We start from the raw sequence: 23,418 nt of genomic DNA on the forward strand, positions 1-23,418 counted from the left end.
ATCTGAATGAAATCTAAAGACTTCCCTCCACAGAGCAGCTCAACATTGCCAGCTGGCTGAATCAGCCCCAGACGCAGTAGTCTTAACAAATTCAGAGAGGAAGCTCCCAGGCTGAGGAGAGGACACTCCACCTCTCCCACCCTCCCGCCCCCAGTCTCCTCCCAAGAAGCTGAATAGTGGTACAGAGAATACATATCATCAGTAGCTAATCTTTATCGCAAGTGCTTATGGAACATATCAGGAGGTGTCCAAGTAAACATGGAAAGTCAAGAAGAACCTATATAGCCATTTTGGGGGTTTTTTCTTCTTTTGTTTTTTAAATAATGGACATTTTTGTCTCATTCTGATTTTAAAGGGAATAGCTCTTTCATTTCACCATTAAATATAATATCATGATTTTTGTGAGATAGTATTTTTCTGAAGGTTAAGTTAAGGTTAAGAGTATCCATTTATTTTTAGTTTGTTTAATTTCTATTTAAATTGAAAAGGGGATATGAATTGTATCAAAAGTGTTTTACACCTATTGAGATTATTTGTTTTTTATTTTGATTGATTAATTCATGGCTAGGCTTTTTATTTATAAATCTTTGTGCAAACACAGCTTTGTGTATCTGTTTTCAAATACATTCCTACTTGCATTGTATGTGTGTGTGTATCTAAAAGTACATAGAATTTATATAATACTTTACTAATGTTTTAAGATTTTTGTTTCCATATTCATTGGTAAGATTGCTTATGATTTTACTCTCGTGTCTTCTTTTTGTCTTTGTCATTCTTACAAGAGGTTTGTCGATTTTATAGGTCTTTTAAAAAAAAACTAGATCTTTGTTTCATTGACATTCCTTACTTAGCTGATTTCAATGTCATTGGTTTCTGCTATTGTTTTTATTCTGTTTTCCATCTATTTGCTTTGGGTTTATTTTACTGTTTTTCTAGTTCTTGAGGTGGAACCTGAGATTAGTGATTTGAAAATTTCCCCCTGTTCTAATGTATGCATTATTGCTCTGGCTTTTTTTTCTTCTTCTGTTTTCTTTTTCCTGCTTACCTGTGGATTACTACATTAATATTTTTAAATTCCATTCTAATTTAGCTATAATGTTATTGATTGCATTTTTTGTATAGCTTTTTTAAAATGTGTTTTTGTTATTTTAGAGAGAGAGGAAGGGAGAAGGATAGAAAGAAACACCCAATCAGCTGCCTCCTGCATGCCCCCTACTGGGAATCAACCCATGCATGTACCTGATTGAGAATTAAACCTGAGCCCCCGAGTGTGCAGGTGGACACTATAACCGCTGAGCCATGATGGCCAGGGCATGGCAGATTTTCTTATAGCAACCTACACGCACCAGGAGAAAGAATCACAACATATATTTTAAGTGCTGAAAGGAAAGCGCTATCACCAGAGAATGTGTTACCCAGCAAAAATATCCTTTAGGAATGAAGGGGAAATCACGGTGTTCTCAGATGAAGGAAAACTAAAAGAACTTGTTGCCAGCATACCTGCTCTATGAGAATGGCTAAGAAAGTTCTTTAAACAAACAAGGAAATGATAAGCAATGAAATTTTGGAACACCAGAAAAGAAAAAAGAACAACCAAAAGAGTAAAAATATGGGAAATATATTTTCCTTTTCTTATTGAATTTTTAAAATTATGTTAAACAGTTAAAGCAGAAGTTATAGCACTGTCGAATATGATTCTAAATATGTGGAGGAAATATTTTTAAATATATTTTTATTGATTTCAGCGAGGAAGGGAGAGGGAGAGAGAGATAGAAACATCAATGATGAGAGAGAATCATTGATCGGCTGCCTTCTGCACACCCCCCACTGGGGATCAAGCCCACAACCTGGGCTTGTGCCCTGACCAGGAATCAAACAGTAATCTTCTGGTTCATAGGTCGATACTCGGCCACTGAGCCACACTCAGCCAGGCTGGAGGAAATATTTAAGACAATTGTATTATAAATGGGGGAAAGTAAATGTATGTGAAGTCAGGTAAGTTTTCCACACTTTGTCAGAGGCCAAGATATAAATAAAAATGAGGCAGCAGTTTTCATCTATCAGTTTGGATATCAATCTTTTTTTTTTCTTATATATACCTGTTCAGTGAGACCTTTGAGAAAGAGGTCTCTATCATACACTCTTTGTAAGGCAACCTGACAGTAACTATCAGTTTTAACTTATCAACTATTGGCACAGTAATCCTCTATGTCAGCGGTTCTCAACCTGTGGGTCGAGATCCCTTTGGGGGTCGAACGACCCTTTCACAGGGGTCACCTAAGACCATCCTGCATATCAGATATTTACATTACGATTCATAACAGTAGCAAAATTACAGTTATGAAGTAGCAACGAAAATAATTTTATGGTTGGGGGTCACAACATGAGGAACTGTATTTAAAGGGCCAGAAGGTTGAGAACCACTGCTCTATGTATTAATCTCTTGATGGAAACATTTATAAAAATGCACAATAATGTGTGTACTAGGTTATTTACTGGGAAAAAAAGATAACATGCCTACCAACAGAGGTATTATTAAGTCATAGTAAAACTATACTACCGAGTACTGTGTGGTCATTAAAAGATAATGGGGAGGATCTGTGTTTTTATTTGAAATAATATAAATGCTATATATGATTTAGAGGGAAAATAAAGCAAACCTTGGCATAAGATTGGATCCCATGTTGTCAGAAATAAAGGATACATAAACATATATACACACTTATATGTTTATAGTTTTGTGTACAACAATAGAGTGTATATGTATGCATATATGCTTTACCTATTTCAAAGGGTACATAAAAATTGGGAATTCCTTTAGAAAATAGCCAGGTCGAAGTAAGGCTAGGTACATATGCACGTTTTACTTCGTGCCCTTTCTCTGTGCTTGTTGTTTATCCTAATAGATCTTCTAGGCATTGAGTACAGATTGTTTGCATAGAAATATGTACTATTGCTTTATGTTTTCCTTTTTTGTCAACATGTCGTATCATAGTGTGTATGGTGAGGTACAATTTCCTCTTTGGCTTATGTTGGAGATTTTGCTATTCCTCACGATACAGAACATTTTCAATGTTCTGTATATAAGTCAATGAGTCAATATATAAGACTCTCCCTCATTCTTAACTGTCATGTAACATCCCTGAATATGAGTGCAATCACAGTGTATCTAATTGTTCCTCTATTTGTAAACATTCTGCTTTATTCATATATCTGTTTTAACAAACAGTGCAACAAAAATTTTTATATTTACTCTACACAGGTGCTTGTATTTCCTTAGGCTAGATAAATTGAAAATTAGAAACGCTAGATAGAAAGCTAAATAACTTTAAATTTATATTGCTCAATTCGCTCGAAAAAGGCTCTACACTCTTGTGCTTTTCCTAATTCCCCTCTCCCTCCTACGCTTTTGTGTTCACTGCTTGGCAAGTAGATAAGGTGATAACTTCCCCAAAATTATTCTGACTGTAGTCCAAGGCTTCTTCAAGCTTAGTACCATCCAACATTTTTTGTAGATGTTCCCACATTTTTGTAGAATTTTCTGTGGTTCCTCCTTTCAGTGCAATGCCAGCTGCCTTTCCTCTTCCAGGATCCCTCTTGGTTTCGGATCCATATGCCTTCTCATTTTTTAGCATTATAGTAGATGTCCTGAAAAGATGTTACCATTGAGGGAAAGTGGGTGAAGGGACTCACATAAGACATAGAACTCAATGTATGATTTTTGCAGCTTCCTATGAGTCTATAATTATTTCAGAATTAGGGGGGTTTTTTTTAAGGCACATGTGTCATTTCTAGGGATTTGCTTTGAGAGGGGAAGTCTGGAGCTGGTACTCAGTTAATCATTTTTTTTTTCCATCCTGACTATTTTGTTTTGAATTATTACAAAAACGTATATTATTGTTTAAGTGATAATAAATTCCACACGTATTTTTAGAAGAATGAGATAGATTGATATATGCAACCTATTTTTTTATAAAAATCGTATAATGTTTCTATTTGTCCTTTTTAACAAGAAACTTGTATTTCATTTCTAATTTGAAAAATCGGAGAATTGGAGTGAGTTACAAGGATATGCATCAATAAAAAGAAACTCATAAATGGCCTGGAATAAACTTGGAGTTGAACAGCTGTGGATTTGATCCTTCTGCAGATCTCAGTTTGTGTCCAGCTCTTTTTAAATGTTTCCTGTAAAAATTATCTTTAATGCTGATAACCTAGTAAAGCTCTGTTGCTGGAGCACCAGTACACTTGGTACAGGAATAGATGAAATAATGCCTGTCCCATCTCAGCCCTCCTGTTTTCAAGGATCCAGAGTCTCAAGTTGGGAGAGCACTTCCTGTCCAGTCTGGGCCACAGTGGTCACTTGTTGGATTCAGATATTTATTAGTCATTATTTTGAAGCATCTATATTGTTACTAAAAAAAAAAATACCAGCACGCAGTTAATCTCTTTGTATGTTTTGGGGTAACTCCAATTTTTTGCTACTACTTGTCACCCAGGGCCTTGGTAAAATTAAGCTTTTGGGTGGGACACTGGGCTTCTCAAGCTTGGGATAAGCCTCGCCTGTGAGCTGGTGCTCTCTGCTCAGTTTAATGTCCACCCCAGAGATAGTGTTCGGATGCGATTTCGGGGGGAAGGGTCCCGACAGCATTCTCACTCAGTGTCTTGAGAAATCCTATATTCTTGTGCTTTCTGAAATAAACTGGAAAAGTGTTGCACATAATTAATTCTGTAGCTCACTCTCTTCCACAGGCTTTTTGGAGGGGACATAGACAACGGATGTCATATGTCAGCAGGCGGCAGACATTCGCTGATCATCTTCCCTCTATTGTGAAGGTAAACATCCTTTCTTACCTTACCAAGTGCTTGACTTAAACGTTTCCCTTCTGTTTAGTTTTGCTTGTGGAAGACAGACTATGGAAGGAGTAGGTATGAGCCTTGAAGCCAGAAGCAAGTCCTGAGTTTGAGTCCCATCTCCACTACTCACTTAGCTGATCATCTACAAGCAAGTCCATTAAACACAATAGCTGGCTCGGGTCCTTTATGTGGTTATGAGAGTCAGATGTGCAAATAACCGGGAAATGCTCTTTCTCCAGAAAGTCCAAATTGATTATTTAAAGTCTGGCAGAAACCCAATTTTATTTCATGTTCCTCTTATCATATTTGCTAATAGTATTTAGAATCCTCAAACTTAACAATACGAAACCTTCATGGGAAGGTAAATGCAAAAGTTAGGATCTGAATCTGGGTGGTGAGCCAGTCCCCCTCAGCTTTGCACCAGGGTGATTGCTCTGACCTCAGAGAAGGAAAGGGCACTGTGACGGCCACCGTCTCGGAGCTGGAAACCAGGGGCCCAGGCAGAAGTGGACGGATGGACAACTTGGGACTCCTGGTGAAAGTCAGAATCGGGGCTGGAGGAGACTGGGATCAGATGAGGTTAGTTTGAACTGTGAGGACACAGAATGGCATTTTCTAGATCCATGGTGCTGCAGCTCCTTCACGTCCTGTGCTCTCCATGGAGCATAGGTCTGCTCGCTCAGAAAACTCTTGTTCACAGTTGGTCCCTCATGAGAACGCGTTAAAAGTTTCTCTGTAAAGACCTCAAGTATATTGGATATATTTAAGAAATGTTGGAAGAAACCCTGGACTTAGTTTCATTTGATTCCCTGACCCACTACAACTTTCAGCAACATGCTTTTCATTTATGGGGATGAAAGCAAAACAGCACAAGGCTACCTTACCTTCTGTACCATAAAGTGTAAAATGTTTTCAGCCCTTAAGAGAAGAAGCAGTGAAAGAACTAGGAGATGAAGATCAGGCTTTAGGTGTTTACTATGTGGCAGGCTGCTAATTTTTACTTTTTTATCAAATAAAGTATACATATTATTTTTTTAGAAAGACTGCATTAAAAGACATTAAAGTTCTTTGATTTCTCTGTTTAACGTATTTTTAGATTCAGTCCTGGTTCCGGATGACCAGAGCACGGAGGAATTACCTTTCACGGCTGCAGTATTTCAGAGATCATGTAAGAGACGTGCATGTGCATTTTTATCCCGGCTGAGCATGAACTAAACGAAGCTTTGTTTCATGTTAGCCTTGAATGATTTTTGTTAAATGGTGGGAATGAATACTAGGACCAAAAAAAAAATAGGTCTTAGAACACAATGTGATAATATTTGGAGACGTAAGAGTTTTTATTCAGAACTCAAGTTCAGAGTGAGCCTTCAGCCACCAGACTGGTTAGGAAAAACAGAAGAGAGCAAACTGATGTGGCTAGTTGCCCTAAGAGAAAAGATCCGAATGGAATCTTTCCCAACATCACTAGAACAGTTTTTCCAACTGGTAACTGATTAAATTAGAGAGAGGCCCACAAGGAGGAATTCTTTCAAGATCTTTACAGAAGAGCCAGGTGAACATGCATTGGATCATCTAGGTTTGGTGGTAAAATTCTTTTCCCTTTTTAGAGCTCTTGAACAGTCCCCGTACAATCTTGTTTATACTTTTAGCTGACTTTATCTGACCCTTCATTCAAAAAAAGTGGAAAAATAAACATTGAATCCACCACATCAAAATACTATCATTTCTAAATAGTGTCTATTCTTAAATACCATCAGTTCTTAAATAGTTCTGAATCCTAAAATAGTGGAGTAGATGGGACTCTGGAAGGCCATGACCGGTCTCATTCTTTTGCAGAAAAGTGAAATCGTGAAAATACAGTCACTACTGAGAGCAAGCAAGGCAAGAGATGACTACAAAACACTGGGTAAGTGGGAGTATCCAGAAATAAAGTATGGATCCCTTATAAGCCAGGGGAGGACAAATTATTTCCAACTTAGTCACTTCAGAGACTGCTCCAAGAACAGAGGTGCCCATTGTGTCCAGAGGATTTGGGTCACCTTCAGCCCCAGACTCTGAACTGGTGTACAAGGGAACGTGGGGTGACATGTTTCCTATTATAAGTGGAAGGGGTAAGTGGAGTGGATGTCATTTCTTCTTCAGAAAGAATGGGGTTGGCATAAATGCTGATATTTTTATATCAAGTTTGAGCTGGAATCCAGAATACAATGCAGAAGAGCCAGAAGATAAGCTTACATTTCAGCTGTTTACTTTATTTGCTGGCCTATGATTTTCCCTCCTCACTATAAGAGTAAAACATATTCCTATAAGAAATTTTTGAAATCATATAAAAAGGAAAAAGACATGTACTCACCTCCCAAAGATAACTACAGTCATCTTCCTGTAACTTTGTTCTGGACTTTTCACAGTAGCTATGGTTTTTAAAATAGCTTTTCTTATCTATATATATAAAAGGCTAATATGCTAAGTGTCCCTTCCACTGTCTGACCGGCCGCTATGACACACACTGACCACCAGGGGGCAGACACTCAATGCAGGAGCTACCGAGCTTCAGTGACTTGGCAGTGGCAGTTCTTGGGTGATGCACCACCCCCGAAACCAGAGAGGAGGGAGCCTGATTCCTCATGGGGCCACCCGATTCCACCTTTGGCCGTAGGTTATGTTGTTGCTGGGGCACTGTTGGCCCCAGATCTGGTTTACTGCACACTTGCGTTTGGGTTCCACACCCTGTATGACAGCAACTTTGCAGAGTGCCCTCTCGCACTTCGGGACCCCTGTCGGAGAGCTGGTTTCAGCCCAATCTCCGCAGGCCAAGCCGAGGGACTCCACCTTCCAGAGGGACCCCGGTCACTCCGCAGAAGCCCTTTGAGCCACGGTACTACCCCACATGCGGCCGGCCAGGGAAGGGACCACGGGAGGTTGGCTTCAGGGCATGTCCAGCCTGTCTTGCCCAGTCCCACCCCACCGGCCACCTTCTAATTAATTTCCTTTCAATATGCATGAATCCGTGCACCGGGTCACTAGTAATAGTATAAGGCATTTGTAGAAAGTTTGAAAAAGCAAAATAAAATAAAAAATCACCCAAGAATAGCAGTCACATTTTGTGCTCTCTCTTTACAGTTCCAGCTCTACATGTTTCTCACTGGTTTTTACATAGTGAACATTATTCTTTACGTGCTGAATTTTCAACATTCTAATTATCACCAGAACATGCGATAAATTAAGAACATGTCCTAGATTAAGTCGAAAATAGCTTGTTAATAAATTTATGAGGATTGCCCACATTTTTTAAATATTTGACTTAGGCCCCGCCAGCGTGGCTCAGTGGTTGAGCATCAACCTGTGAACCGGGAGGTCATGATTCGATTCCTGGGCAGGGCACATGCCCAGTTTGCGGGCTCATTCCCCAGTGTGGGGCATGCAGGAGGCAGCTAATCAATGATTTTTCTCTCTCATCGTTGATGTTTCTCTCTCTCTCTGCTTCTCCCTTCCTCTCTGAAATCAATAAAAAATATTTTTTAAAGAAATAAATATTTTATTTAGGTCATTCAAAAATAGCTTTGAGAGAGCAAAAATAAAAAAAAATCATTGCTTGAGTATCTTAGTAATGAAACTGGCCATTGTATTTTCTCTAACTCTGCCTTGTTTTTAAATTTGGTTTTTTTGGAAAAAGTAAAAAGCTGTTTAGAAATTTTCCTAGCATATGCCTAGTAAGTAGTTTAGCCAACACCCTTTATTGCCTAAAGTCTATCTGAATTATGAGAGGAAGTGCATGGCTCCAGAAAGATCTTCCCTGGTCCTTGTTAAGGAAAAGCCTTGGGAAGCTTTAGAGGCCAGGCTCCGCCCCCAAATCTACTGGATAATGCCTATTCCACTAAGTTCCAGGAGGCAAAGCAGAGTAAGGCTAGGTCAGCCAGTCTCTTCAGTGGCATACTTCTCACTTTGAATTCATGAGATTCAACTCTTAGTGGGTATCTTCAATGTTTTTCACGAGAAGTCTAAGTAGAGGGTTTGTTTTCTGAACCCTTACACACTAAAATGGGCTTGTTTTTGCCTTTGCATGTGAAAGACCATTTAAGTAAAAACAGATCCAGAGACAGAGAAGCATTGATCAGACCGTCAAACCTCAGAGGGAAGGTAGGGGAGGGTGGGGGTAAGGGGGAGAGATCAACCAAAGGACTTGTATGCATGTATATAAGCATAACCAATGGGCACATACACGGGGGGGGGGAGGGTTGTGGGGGGCAATGGGGGATAAGGACACATTTGTAATACCTTAATCAATAAAGAAAAAGAAAGGATTAAATTCTCCAAATGAACACAGGCTGATTTTCATTCTAGGTAACATGTTTTTGTGGGTAATGCTTTTCATTTACTTACATTTTTTAAATTACAAAAACAAAAGTAATTCCAGTTTAAAAATCTGGGTGATTTTATTTAACCTGTAGAGGTGGATGAAAACTATGTTAGTGAATAAGTTAGATCTGAGCTTCTCTGGCCTTTGGCAAATAAGGTGGTTTCGTGGTAACTGAAATGTAAATTGTCACTTCTTTCTCAATTATCTTTACAAAGCTAAGGCATTTTTTTCTGTTCTGAAAAAGACCACTTTTCGTAGTCATCCTCCATTTTCACCCATTCCCTCTGGAAAGATATTGAATGAATTTAAGCTTGGAAGTTGCTAGAACTGCAGTGAAGCCAGTAAGTGCTGACCATGAAAGTGTTTGATTTTCTAACATTAAACCAGCACAGGGTGGTATGAAGACGCCAAAAAAGCCTACTGTTGATTGGAGAAATATTAAATGTGAACCAAAATAATTGGTAATGCTAAAATATTTGTTTCTAACTGGCCTATTAGAATATGAAAAGATGCACAGTCCTTAGGAGCAGGGATAGACTTTAGACACGAATGAGATGGCCCAGTTCTCTCAATTTCTCCACATGAATGAGTTCTGGTGCATCGCGCAGGCTTTCTCGGGAATGGTCCTGTCAGCAGCAACATCTTTGGTAGAAATGAGAGGAAAATAAATTCACAAAGGTCCTCATGATCCAAGGTAACGTCTCGAAAAAGGATCATCCAATGTGGCAAAATAGTAACCCAGACGTCTCTAGATTTCGTGGTTCATGCCATGCTGTTAATTGTTTGTGGTGTTGGTTGAGCGCTTTTTATATTTTGAGTGTCAGAACACCACACAACCACGCTGGGCATAAAAAAAAAAAGATGGGGCCTTCCATGTAAAGGAGAGGATGGCTGTTGAGGTTGCCATGACTGGGCTGGACTAGCAATCATCATTGAAGGTCCAGAGTTTATTCTCACAGTTTACCAAGATCTCACTAAACACCTTAAGAAATATGCTTTTAAGAAGTCTGTGCCAGCATAATTAACGTTCAAGGCATGAAGGGAAAGGCCCTTTAGAATTTACATAGATGCCTCTGTCAGTGAGAGAGAAGCTGGTCTCCTAGCCACTGAGCGTCTTCCCTTGGTCCATGAAGAAAGAACAAGGACCAAATTTCAGTTATTAAAATCTTGTTATTTCTGCCAAGTAGAACCTGTATCCTCCTTGTCATTCCAGTGGCTTCTGTTTGGCCTTATAGTTAGTTCTCCATCAGCCTTTTCTAATTCGCCTATCACCTAGTTCTTGCTCCTTTCCAGAGGTCTTCTGGGCTGAGAGAAACCACATTCTGCTTCCTGCAGCAAAAGCACAAATCTCTTATCTGGCTGAGCCACAGGCCCTCAGAACCGAGGTAACTTAAACACTGACATTCTTTCCCAGGCTCCTCATCAGTAAGGCGCTATCTTCTCAGTGCATGAGTCCTGGAAACAGTGTAAGAGGCGGCTGATAAGTGAGTGTTAGTAACTGGAAAGTAATGAGGCCAGACATTACCAGTGCTTTGCTTTTATTTACGTGATGAGTTTTCTTGTCCGGATTTTACATGGGACAGAACAATTCATTCCGAAGCCCAAGTCATTCCATTGCTGTATTTTTCTGGTAATGCTTTATTTAAAGACCTGGTTTCTTTCCTATTGGTAGTAATCCCAAGCATGCCCAAATAAAACATGCCTGTTCTTTTCCCTGCAGTTGGCTCTGAAAACCCACCGTTACCGGTAATCCGCAAATTTGTGCACCTACTGGACCAAAGTGACTTGGATTTCCAGGAGGAGCTGGAGGTGGCACGATTAAGGGGAGAAGTGGTGACCAAGATCAGGGGCAATCAGCAGCTGGAGAAAGACCTGAACCTGATGGACATCAAGATTGGGCTCCTGGTGAAGAACAGGATCACACTGGAGGTCGGTAGGGCTTGTGGGACTGCTGGCTCCCAGAAGAGGGGAGATGCCTGTGTACTGGTCCACAGCACTCTGGTCCAGATGAGCTCATTTGAAATCCAGAATGAGTAGTTCAAAGTTCAGTTCCATTTGCATTACAGAGTAGTGGTTCTCAGACTACGAAAGTCTCCTGCCCCCTTTATAGCATTTCGTCAGGCTCCTTTACCAGTCAGAAATGAAAATTCTATGAAATTAAACCTACTTACATGTGTACCTTCATAACAAGACTAAGGCCCTTATGTAAGTAAAAGAGATAAATAAGAAGAAAGTAATTTACAATTAACACACATACTTCCAAACGAACGCACACAGGCCCGAAGCCGTTAGGAGATGTGATGAAGTGGCTGGAGGCTGGGGCCTCTTCCCAGAATAACCGCAGAGCGAGCTGCAGAGGAGCCTGGCCCACGGGGTGGTGGGGCTTTCATTTTCCAAAATGGACATCAACTCTGCAAAGTTCAGAATAGGCAGAGTGTTTACGTAGAATTATGCTCCTAGAAAATTAAGTGTACGTTAAAATTGTGGAGGATGTGTGTTGTGCTTATATGTCAAACAGTTAGGTTCTAGGCTCAAATAATTACCCGGAGAATGTTTGCCTGTGAATGACTGGCCAGCAGCACATTCAGACTCCAGCCATGCCGGATGTGGGACAGTTATCTACGCAGGACAGCAGGACACCTGTCATCCCTCACCCATACCTGCTAGAAGCCTATCGTGCTTTCCAGTCGTTAAGTTATTAAAACATTTTTTTACACATTTCCAGAATGGTCCCTACAGAGTGGAACTGCCCAGTCATAGACTCTAACTAAAGAATGTTGTGCTTTCGGGTCTGTGTGAAATAGGACCATGTCAGAGCTCCTGGAAACAGTGAAAAGCTGTGTCCCTCTTTCTGTGCTGCATTCATTTCCAGGGAACTGACAGGACCTTCCTGAAGCTCTGAGCAGGCTGCCCTGGGGCGGGTGGGGAGCTGGCTGCAGGGCCGAATATGTGCTTCTGGAAAAGTGGGAGGCAAGCAGCCCTGGGAGCTACAGGCTCACCGAGAAAACAATGACATAAATAGTTGAAGAGGAAATAAGGAAACTAGATTTAATGTTCTTCATTTAACTCTATTTTCATTATTTTATCCAGAAAATCAGCAATACTGTTTTTCTTATGAAATGTTTATATTGTCTGACGTAAATGAGAACTTTTAAAGTGTCATATAATCCAGAAGGTCTGTCGGAGAATGCCTTTTTTAGCCATGAAGTTGTAAACAGGAAGTGCCTTCCCAAAAAAAGACTTACTTACAAAACAGAAAACAGTAGGGATAATATGTAGTTGTGGAAATACAATCATAACAGATTGTCAGATCTTCATGAATGTTTTAAGTTTTTTTAAGTATTTCTAATAAAGTTAATTTTTCAGCTTGCGTTTTCAAACACTTAGTATTTATCAAACACTTATTAGAAGTTAAACTAATGATAATTGAATATGTAGTCGTTAGCCTTATCACTGTGATAGCATGTTTAGTGTTGATGACATTCAGAATAGTGCAGTTGAAGCGTGATTATAGTGGTGAAGCAGTGAGGAAACAACCTAACACAAATAGAATTCGTTTAACATGCATGTTATGCAGTGTCTAAAAATAATTTTTTTGAAGAACATTTAAGGGCAGGGGAAACAGTTCACAATATAATGGGGGGAAAATAGTACCCAAAACAGGACAATTTCATTTATTGTACTATATTTTATATTTCAGAAAAGCCAGAAGAACAAAAGTTAAGTGATTTTTCTTTGGATGATAGAACTAAACTTACCTTCTTTATCTTTTTTTAACACTGAGCATGTGTTTAGTGAGAAAAAAAGATTGTAAAGGGAAGTAGACTAGTTCTTATAGAGCAACTCCAGCTCTCCTAGTAACAATGTGTCTTACAATACTTTTAAAATTTGCATTCCTCCTAGAATTCTGAAAAAGTCAATCATATTTAGTATTATCACAAAATTGTGCAACTATCTAATGCTAGAACATTTTTATCACCTCATAAAGAAACCCCAAAGAAAATGTTCAGGAATTAGATAGTATTGATGGTTGCACAACGTTGTGAATGTACTAAACACCACTGAATTGTACACTTGAAAAGGATGAATTTATAAAGCATGTGAATAATATTTCAATTCAAAAAACAAAAGAAAAAATACCCATATTCATTCACTGTCGCTACCTATTATTCCCTTCCCCAGCCACACAACCAATAATCTGCTTTTTGTCTCTATAAATCTGCCTGTTCTGATATGTCATATTAATGGATTCACACAATATGTGGTCCATTGTGACCAGCTCTTTCATTTAGCATAGTGTTTTTGAAGTTCACCTATGTTGTAGCATGAGTCAATATTTCATTCCTTTTTCTTCATGAATAACATTTCATTGTTATATACCACATTTTATTCATCCATCCATCAATTGATAGACATTTGAGTTGTTTCTTCTTTTTCACTATTATGAATAATTCTGCCAAAAGCATTCATGTACACCTTTTGTGTGGACATATGTTTCAGTTCTCTTGGGTATATACAGTGATTTTCAACCTTTTTCATCTCATGGCACACATAATTACTAAAAGTCTGTAGCACACCAAAAAAAACATCTTTTTTGCCCATCTGACCAGAATATAGGTATAATTTTGATTCATTCACACTGGAATAGCTATAGTTGTGTTGGCTATTGTCATTTTTTTATTTGACAGTCTAAGGGGGAAAAGGTCAGTGCTTCTGGCTAAATACTCAGGTACTGCATGTTTTAGAAATTCTTGCCGCACACCAGTTGAAAATCACTGGTATATACCTAGAGTGAAATTAGTGGGTCATATAATAACTCTGTGTTTAACTTTTGAGGAACGGTAAACATGTCTTTCTAAGTGGCTGTATATTTTACAATTTTACCAGCACAGTATGAAGTTTTCATTTTATCCATATATCAACATTTGTTACTGTCTTTTCCATTGTAGCCATTCTAATTAGTATGAAGTGGTATCACATTATAGTATTGATTTGCATTAATTTCCCAGATAATCATTAATATTGAGCATCTCTTTATGTGTAGATCTTCTTTGTGAAAATGTCTGTTCTCATCCTTCGTCCACTTTTGATTGGGGTTTTGCGTCTTTTGCTTTTTTTGAGATGTAAGAGCTCTTTGTATATTGTGGATCAAGTCTCTTATTTGATATATGACTTGCAAATATCTTCTCCCATTCTGTGGGTTGTCTTTTTACTTTATTGATAGTGTCCTTTGAAGCACAAAGGTTTTAGTTTGTATGAAGTCCAATTTATTTGTTTTGTCACTAGTGCTTTTGGTGTCATACCTAAGAAACCATGGCCTAATCCAGGGTAACAAAGACTTATACCTAGGTTTTCTTTCAAGAGTTTTATAGTTTTAGCTCTTACATTTAGTCACTTGATCGCTTTTGAGTTAGTTTTTGCTTATGGTATGAAGTGTAGGGGTCTGACTTCTTTCTTTTGAAGGTGCCCATCCAGTTGTCCCACCATCATTTGTTGAAAAGACAATTTTTTCCTTATTGAATTGTCTTGGTGCCTACCTTAATGCTTAAGAGCAAATAAGTGAAACTTTGGAGAATAAATATTACAAAAGCCAAGTTTACCTGCAAGCTGGATTTCCTTAATTTGTTTAACATTCTCTGTTCCCTTGTTTCTTCATGATGGAAACATGGAAAATTAATCTTTTCAACTATGGGTGTGTCTGGTGTATGTGATGGGAAGAGGTAAAGAGTATCAAAGTATAAAAATATTTTTATAAAAATTTTTTCCAGGATGTAATTTCACACAGAACGAAGCTGAATAAGAAAAAAGGTGGAGAAATGCAAATACTGAATAACACTGACAACCAAGGAATCAAAAGTTTGAGTAAGGAGCGGAGAAAAACACTAGAAACATATCAGCAGCTGTTTTATCTTTTACAGGTGAGAACACTTTATTTCACTACTAGAGGCCCAGTGCACAAATTCATGCACCAGTGGGGTCCCCGGCCTGCCTGAGGGATCGGGCTGAAACTGGCTCTCCGACATCCCCCGAGGGGTCCCAGATTGCGAGAGGGCACAGGCCAGGCTGAGGGACCCCACTGATGCACTATTAGGACCAGGGAGGGACGCGAGGTTGGCCAGCTAGGGAGGGGCCGTGGGAGGGCTCCAGGGTGTGCTGACCCATCTCACTCAGTCCCAATTGGCCAGACCCCAGCAGCAAGCTAACCTACCGGTCGGAGCGTCTGCCCCCTGGTGGTCAGTGCACGTCATAGCAACTGGTCGACCAGTTGACTGTCTGCCCTCTGGTGGTCAGTGCACGTCATAGCAAGCGGTTGAGCTGCCTTAGCATATCATTAGCATATTACGCTTTGATTGGTTGAACGGCCAACCGGATGGCCAGACACTTAGCATATTAGGCTTTTATTATATAGGATGAGTTTTGGGTAGATACTGTGTTCTGTATTTGTGGTTTACAGTGGATCTTTCCCCATGCTAAAACTGGAATAGAGTTTAATCTTATATGCTTTGAAAACCTAAGTACCAAGTACTATTCTAGGTTCTTTACATACATTATCTCATTCAATTCTTACTGCAACCTTAGAAACCATTAGGAAGTAATTGCTGTTGTTTTTCCTAAATTACATATGAGAAAACTGAGAGAGCCAGTAAGTGGTAAAACAAGGGCTTTGGGACCCACGTAGTTTGTTTTCAGAGCCCATTAGCTTCATGACTATCTTATACTACAGTTATCTGAAGAAACGGAATAAACTTGATAATAATATAAGCAGATGCTGATAACCATGAAAAAATTAACTATCTGAAAAACAGGTGTTTACCAGAATCAGTCTGCCCTTCTTCTGAGCAAAGAGCCAGAGTTTGGATTAGGGAAATAGTGTATCTTTTATTTCATTGATTTCATGGCATTCCTCTGATCTGAATGAACAGTAATTCTCCGTTGCTTCCAGAGTGCGGGTGTGAGCTGATAAGCTGAACTGGTTATGGTTGGACTCTGGTGGACCAGTTGCTGTTTTATTTGACCATTGATTCAGCTTATCTGCCCGACCACAAGGTGCTAAAGGAAACTGAGTAAGCGACAGTGATAGATGTAAACAAAGCCTCCCCTTCAGCAGGAAAACTTTCCCACAAGACTTGCATCAGCAGTTCTTCCTGGAGAGTCAGGTGTTCCTCTGTGTGGGCAGCTGCTGTCAGTGGTGATGCCTGAATCTGTGTGTGAGGGTGCCACTGACATGAGGTGTACACAGAACATGTTAGCCAAACCATAAATAAGGGGTGACTAGACCCAGTGAGAGAAGAGATGTTAATTTTGATAATTCTCTATTTCGAATAATAGCTTGGAAAAAGAGATGTAGTGCCACAGAGGGCCACATTGTGGCAGCATAGAAGGGGAAAACAAAAACACACACACGTTAAAACAGAATTGTCCATGGAATCCAGGGCTTAATACCAGCAGCCTTTCCAGAAAGGAAGGGGGTTCACACTCGACAGGGAAGGGTTTTTGGCTGCCTAAATCAGGTTAGTAGTTATCCACCAGTTGGAAATTTAATCTTAGACATTTGTCATTTTTCACATCCACAAACTTCTAAGTGTATGAAGCTGCTTTGATAGAATTTGTGTCACAGGGAAAGTCATAATTTAGTCATTAGCCTACGGCTTGTATTGTTTACCCTGTTACATAAGTGGAGGCAGATGAATGGAAAAGAGGAAAGACACAAGAGCATGTTTAGATTAATTCTACCAAATTTTATTTCCCCCAAAATAAAAAAACTGATAGTCCCAGGACACGACCATTTGGTTGAACCCAGTGAATTGTCTCTTCTAATCATGTATTTTCCTTCACCTTTTCTTTCTCTCCTTTGGAGACCTTAGCCCAAAATCATTGAAGAAACCATAGAATAGCCAATGACCTGGATTCCTTTGGCCTTTGGATTATGCCTTGGCAGGAATTATTAGCCACAGTAACCAATCAGCTAATATAGGTTGGGTTTGTCTCTGCAATGTGAGCCTAAATTTAAAGGTTTTAGGGCATCTGAGAGCAATGAGGAGTGGGCTTCTTTAGCTTTAGAGTAACTTTCTCAATCTCATATGTTTTGCGTGGGAAAAGAATCTCTACAGAGCTATAAAGAAACAGTTGTCCTGAGCTGCTTATTCATAACATTTCAGCCAATTTGTTATAGGCTTGCAAGTAAATCTAGGTAGTAAAGTAAGCTAGCATTTGGATTTTCTTTAAAACACTAAAGCCAAACTGCTTGAGCAGAGTTGTCTCTTGATGTCCACCAGGGATTGATTCCAGGACCCCCAAGGTTACCAAAATTCACAAATGCTCAAGTCCCTTAATAAAATGGAGTAGTACTTGCATGTAACCTAGGCTTATCCTCCCGTATACCTTAGTCATCTCTATATTACTTATAATACCTAATGTAAATAGTTGTTATACTATAGTATATGGGGAATGATAACAAGACAGAAGTCTGTACATGTTCAGACTGTATATGGCCATCATGACCTAATTATAGAGTTACACGCCAGCAACAAAGTAATGTTTTTCCGAGTATTATGTATCTGGTTGGTTGAATCCACCGATGCGGACCCTATGGATATGGAGGGCTGACTCTATTCCAGATGAAAATTAGTTTCTGTGTATGGAAATTTTTCCTTTCTCATCACAAGGAAGATGAAAAGGAGGAGGATTTCTCTGTAACCTAAGAATTATTTTTTTCTCTGCTAATAACCTCCATCTGGTTGGTGTAGCTACTGGAGAAAAACCCTATGACTGGTGCTACATCTCAAAGACTCCAGCTGAGCACTCAGGGCTCCATTTCAGTGTTTTTGAAATTCTTGTCAATATTTAAGTTGTCTTTTTTTTCTTTGTTAATTTCTTCTGGCATTTCCCCCATCAACTATCCTGACCTTCACCTCTTTCTTTAGCCTACCTGCTTCACGCCTAAGTTCTCATTCCTTGTAAAGCATTATGGCCATCCCACTGTCTTTACATTCAAACATATCCTGTTCTTTTTTCTTTTTAGTCTCAGAATAGGGGATGTTTCCTTTTATTCATTCATCACTTCTTCTAGGACAGTCTATTTAGCTGGGCCTTTTCAGATACCAGATTCTATTTGCCACCCCCTCTCTCTTCTGTGTTTCGAAAATAAACATTCATGTGTGTGGCTCAAAATGGGTAACAGTGTAAAGTATGTATGTTTCATTAAATATATCACATAGCATATAAAATTTAAATCCTCTCATAACTTTCTAATGTAACTTCCTATAGTATTACTATGATTACTATTAAGATTAGCTGATAACTTTTAAAGTATTATTTTGTGCCAGATACTCTTCTGTTTGCTGTATACACATTAAGTCATTGACAGAGAACTGGATATTCTTCTCTGATTTAATAATATATTAACATACAGATTTTAGATGGTTTTTTTCTTTCTCCCTCTTTTGTTTCAGACCAATCCTTTATACCTGGCTAAGCTGATTTTCCAGATGCCACAGAACAAGTCCACTAAATTTATGGATACTGTTATTTTCACACTATACAACTATGCTTCCAATCAGCGAGAAGAATATCTACTCCTCAAGCTTTTTAAAACCGCTCTGGAAGAAGAAGTAAAGTATGTATATAAATAATTCTTAGAAGTTATTTATACCTATTAAATATATCAAGTTTCTTAAGAAATTTCTACGTCATTATAAGTTATGCAGGTACAACTTTCCTCCACCAGTGATATCTTTTCTAATGCTAAACTACCTTTCGATTCTATACAACAACTGAAAATCTAAAGCTTTTTTGAAAGTCAGTAAGAAAATTTAACTTAATTAAAATTATGTAAGTAATAAAGCCACAAGATAAGGATTTCTGCTAAATAGTGTTCCCTTCTTACTGAAACTTAAGCTTATTTTTGCTAATTTGCTAATTTGTTTTCTCAGTAAATGTAAAAAAATAAAGTGTAGGTAACTATAATGAATGGACAAAAAATAATAATAATAACACACACACAAAAAAAATCAACACATGAGGAATGCCCTTAGCCAACTAGATGGACCTTAACTTTCTTCCTGACTTCTTGACACCTAAAGCATATTAGCTAGGCCCTCTGCCCTCAGGGTGTCTATAAACCAGCAAGAGAAATAGAATTCATGAGAAATAGTAATGCTGTGCCTAAGAATAAGGTAAGAACTAAATGAATAAAGCATACAGTGTAACATCAGAGGGATGGTAAGAAGTTTCAATTAGGTCAGTTGATAAAGATATTATGGAAGAGGAGGTAGCTGGCCCAAAGCCTTGAAGAATACCTATAGTTTTATAAGAAGAAATGGAAAAAGGAAATAAGGCACAGTGATGATAGAAGCAGCATGGGCCGAGGTACAAGAAAAAGAACATTAGTCTCTCCAAGATGTGACTTAACTAGTGACTATTAGTGGTTGAGCCAGATCATGGAAGATAGTGAGGACAGGACCACCCGATGAGCCTCTTACTCCCCAGGAAGCTATAAGGTTTTGGAGAAGGGATGTGGACATGACCACATTGGGTTTAGAATATTGACCAGCTGGCCATGTATGAACAGGGTGAATTGGCGCTACACAGATCAGAGAATGAGAAGGAGAAAGATAGTTTGTGCTTTTAACATACTCAGTAGGACGTGGATGAAAATATTCAGCAGAAAACTGGAAATTCAAGACTAACCCCAGGAAAGAGATGGGGAATAGATATCAGATCAAAGGCGAGGCTGCAGAGATATGGTCATTGCAGTTGTGCCTGAGCGAGATCTGAGGAGAGAACATGTAGAAGGTGAAGGAAAACAAGCCAAAGGTGGGAAGAGGAGACAGCAAAAGAAACAAAATGAATAACTAGGTAAGACCCTGGCACTCTGAGACCCTAAAGGGAAAGCCAGTGGAAAAGGGAGACAGTGTTCCAGTGGGAGGAGGGGGAGAGGTTGCTCAGAGATGGAAGGTTGGAGAGAGGGAAGGTCAGAGAGTTGGCAATCAGAAATAAAGATTTCTCGCAGCCCTGTGGTGGAGCCAGAAGCCACATAGCCTAGAATTTGAGTGGGACTTAAAGAAGTGGAGATAGTCCATTCAGTCAAGAAAGTTATTTTTGAAATTTGGTAACTAGAGAGGACACAGTACTTGTACAGTGTCCCCCAGTGTTATTAGTCTTGGTCCATTTTCAGTTCCTTCCTGCCTCCTAGATTGAGATTACGGCGGAGAACCTATTTTTAAACCCTTAAATTTCTCAAATCAGAAACGTTCATCTTATAAATGATAGCTTCCTTTTAAGTCATACTATCTTTGATCGTCAATGGAGAAAAATATAGCCCCAGGAAGCCCTCGCCTGCCAGAGAGAATATACATTGTTTAAAACTATCCACAGAGGCAAACCATTTTGTTCTGGGTTGGGCTTTTTTTAGATCAAAGGTGGACCAGGTACAAGACATCGTTACTGGGAACCCTACAGTCATCAAGATGGTCGTCAGCTTCAACAGAGGCGCCCGTGGGCAGAACACGCTGCGCCAGCTCCTGGCTCCCGTGGTGAAGGAGATCCTGGATGACAGCTCCCTGGTCATCAACACGAACCCTGTGGAGGTGTACAAGTCTTGGGTGAACCAACTAGAAACACAGACTGGAGAAGCCAGGTAACAAAGCCAGGAAGATGTTGTTTTCCAATCATGCTTCATGATCATTTTTACATGTGTATTACATATATTCTTAAACTCTGTCAAGCTCTGTTAAAAGAACAAAACGTACTGTACAAATTCCATTCAATCCAAGATGTTACTACCTCCCTTTAACTTACGGTGCAGGTCACATTCTTAGAGTACTGCTCATCTTGATAGTACACTCTGTTGTAACATTTCAGTACCAGTTGATCCCCCATAATCCTCTCCCTTGGTTATTCTTTGTGTGTTTCTAAACTAGATCTAGAAATGGTACACCAGACAATACATACTTTTTTAGACTTACTAAGTGAGTAACTTTAACACGTAAGCATCAACAAGCCAGGTGGTTTTTTAGATCTAAGCAATCCCAGTTTTTATTGCCTGCAAAAGGATGCCTTGTGAAATCATGAAGATATGCACAGAGAACTCTGGTTGTCATAGCAGCATTTGTAATAGCAAAAGTTGGGCAAAGTCAAAATATTTAGTTTTGGGGAATTTGTTAAATAAAGGTTTGTGTGACATAATGGAGTAGTCAGTAACTATTTGGAATCATGGCACAGAAATCTATTTATTGGCATGGAAAAATGTTCACAATTTAGTTTTCAGTTGCAGTTAAGTACAGTGACTCATTTTCTTTAAAAGGAAATACTTGTACACACACATAAATATACAAGTACACATAGGATCTGTATGGGGAGTGTATGTACACGAACTGCATTTTTCCCATGAGTGTGAGAGGCCCATATACACACGTGCATAGATGGAGGACCCAGAAAACTGTGGACTAAGATATGAAAAGTAGTTTTCTGTAAATTGGTATTTTTTTTCTTGTTGGCTTATATGCAGTTCTTTTCTGTAAAAGAATTTTTAAAAAGAGGAAGAAAGTTAACTGGATCTGCCAGTTACTTTGCCCGAAGAGCTCAGAGGGAGAGCCCAGAATGCCCTGCTCCCCTACTGGCAGAGGGCCATCTGTGCATGTGAGGCTTCCCCTCACTTCGCAAACCGTTCGTCCCTGGAGTCAGTGGGCAAAGTCCAGTTCACTATACAAAGCTTAACTATAGGCTCAACTTGGCAAGGATACAAATGCTTGTACCTACACCCCATTAAATTGCAAGCCCTTGTGTTTTCAGCAACCTGCCTTACGATGTGACCGCAGAACAGGCTCTGACATACCCCGAAGTGAAAAGTAAACTGGATGCATCCAATGAGAGCCTGCGCAGGGTCACCGACAAAGTCCTGAATTCCATCATTTCCTCCCTTGATCTACTGCCGTAAGTTCTGTTATTAGCAACTTTAGCATTCTTTGCTGAAAGTTCTTGAAATAATATGTAAAATAAACCCCAGTAGTGAAGATAGGAATTTTCTCTCACATTATATTTACCGTTTTAAACATTTGCCTACATTTGCATTTTAAATTCATGACTATTCTCCAAAGAGGAAAGTGTGCAAACCCGTATTCAGTTACTGTCATCCATGGAAGTCCTTTGATTCCGTTACCATCTCATGTTATGTTTAATTTTAGGAAAATGCTCAGCTTTCGTTGACTGGAACAATTGCTGTGTATTCCTTTCTCACTTAGGTTTTTTTCCATTACTTTCTTTTGTCATCTGTTTTACATGTAGTTATGGATTGAGGTATATAGCCAAAGTACTGAAGAATTCAATCCATGAGAAATTTCCCGATGCAACAGAAGATGAGCTATTAAAGGTAGATGTTCAAGGGTAATCTCACCGTAGCTTCTCTTGGGGGTATGAGCCAAAATTACCAACACACCATTTTGTAAGATTTCTTTCACCTTCTATGACTATTTATAATAAGCTGCAGGTCTATTTCTAACAGTTATTGTAATTGTTGATTATGGAGATCTTACACATGATTGAGATTCTTTATATTAGATCATTTGGGGGGCAGTAGCATATTTTTCACCAAAAATAATTTTGTTAACTCTATTAATGAGTGATTATATTCACTACCTTTATTTAACTCCTTGTATTAGAAAATAATTTGCTTTCTTGGGAAACGTCAATCAATGTTTACTTTCGAAAAAACCCAAACCCTTGAGTTTTCTCTCTTAAAATAGTCTTCTCCATCACTCCAGATTGTTGGAAACCTCCTGTACTATCGGTACATGAACCCAGCTATCGTAGCTCCGGATGGCTTTGATATCATCGACATGACGGCTGGTGGTCAGATCAATTCTGACCAGAGGAGAAATTTGGGAACGGTGGCCAAGGTCCTTCAGCATGCGGCCTCCAACAAGCTGTTTGAAGGAGAAAATGAGCATCTCGCATCTACAAACAATTATTTATCAGAGACGTATCAGAAGTTCAGGTGAGAGGGGTCATTTTGGAGAAACTTATAAAGTGGTGCCAAAGAATAATGTATGTTCTGTGTTCAGAGCTAGAGTTGGGGGGCAGGAACCTCGGGTGGCCGCGTGCACTTCTACAAGTGAGCGCTGAGGGGAAGAGGAAGAGGGGCAAGCAGGCTGGGTCACTTCTGTCTGGTGCTCCCCATCCCACCTCCAGAGCCCTGTTACATTGAT

At 39.2% G+C, this 23,418-nt stretch overlaps 1 protein-coding gene across 1 annotated transcript in view; it reads left to right on the forward strand.

The window, feature by feature from the left end:
• IQGAP2 (IQ motif containing GTPase activating protein 2) overlaps window positions 1-23,418 on the forward strand; it is a 268,671-nt gene that overhangs the window by 217,489 nt on the left and 27,764 nt on the right. The window contains exons 18-27 of the mRNA XM_081088634.1: window positions 4,753-4,836; window positions 5,954-6,025; window positions 6,694-6,763; window positions 10,935-11,143; window positions 14,983-15,132; window positions 18,667-18,830; window positions 20,628-20,852; window positions 22,007-22,147; window positions 22,499-22,583; window positions 22,975-23,207. Coding sequence (XP_080944760.1) covers window positions 4,753-4,836; window positions 5,954-6,025; window positions 6,694-6,763; window positions 10,935-11,143; window positions 14,983-15,132; window positions 18,667-18,830; window positions 20,628-20,852; window positions 22,007-22,147; window positions 22,499-22,583; window positions 22,975-23,207 — 1,433 coding nt within the window. The remainder of the gene's footprint in view (window positions 1-4,752; window positions 4,837-5,953; window positions 6,026-6,693; window positions 6,764-10,934; window positions 11,144-14,982; window positions 15,133-18,666; window positions 18,831-20,627; window positions 20,853-22,006; window positions 22,148-22,498; window positions 22,584-22,974; window positions 23,208-23,418) is intronic.

Source organism: Myotis nattereri (assembly GCF_964212035.1).
Source record: "Myotis nattereri genome assembly, chromosome: 4".
Taxonomy (NCBI): domain Eukaryota; kingdom Metazoa; phylum Chordata; class Mammalia; order Chiroptera; family Vespertilionidae; genus Myotis; species Myotis nattereri.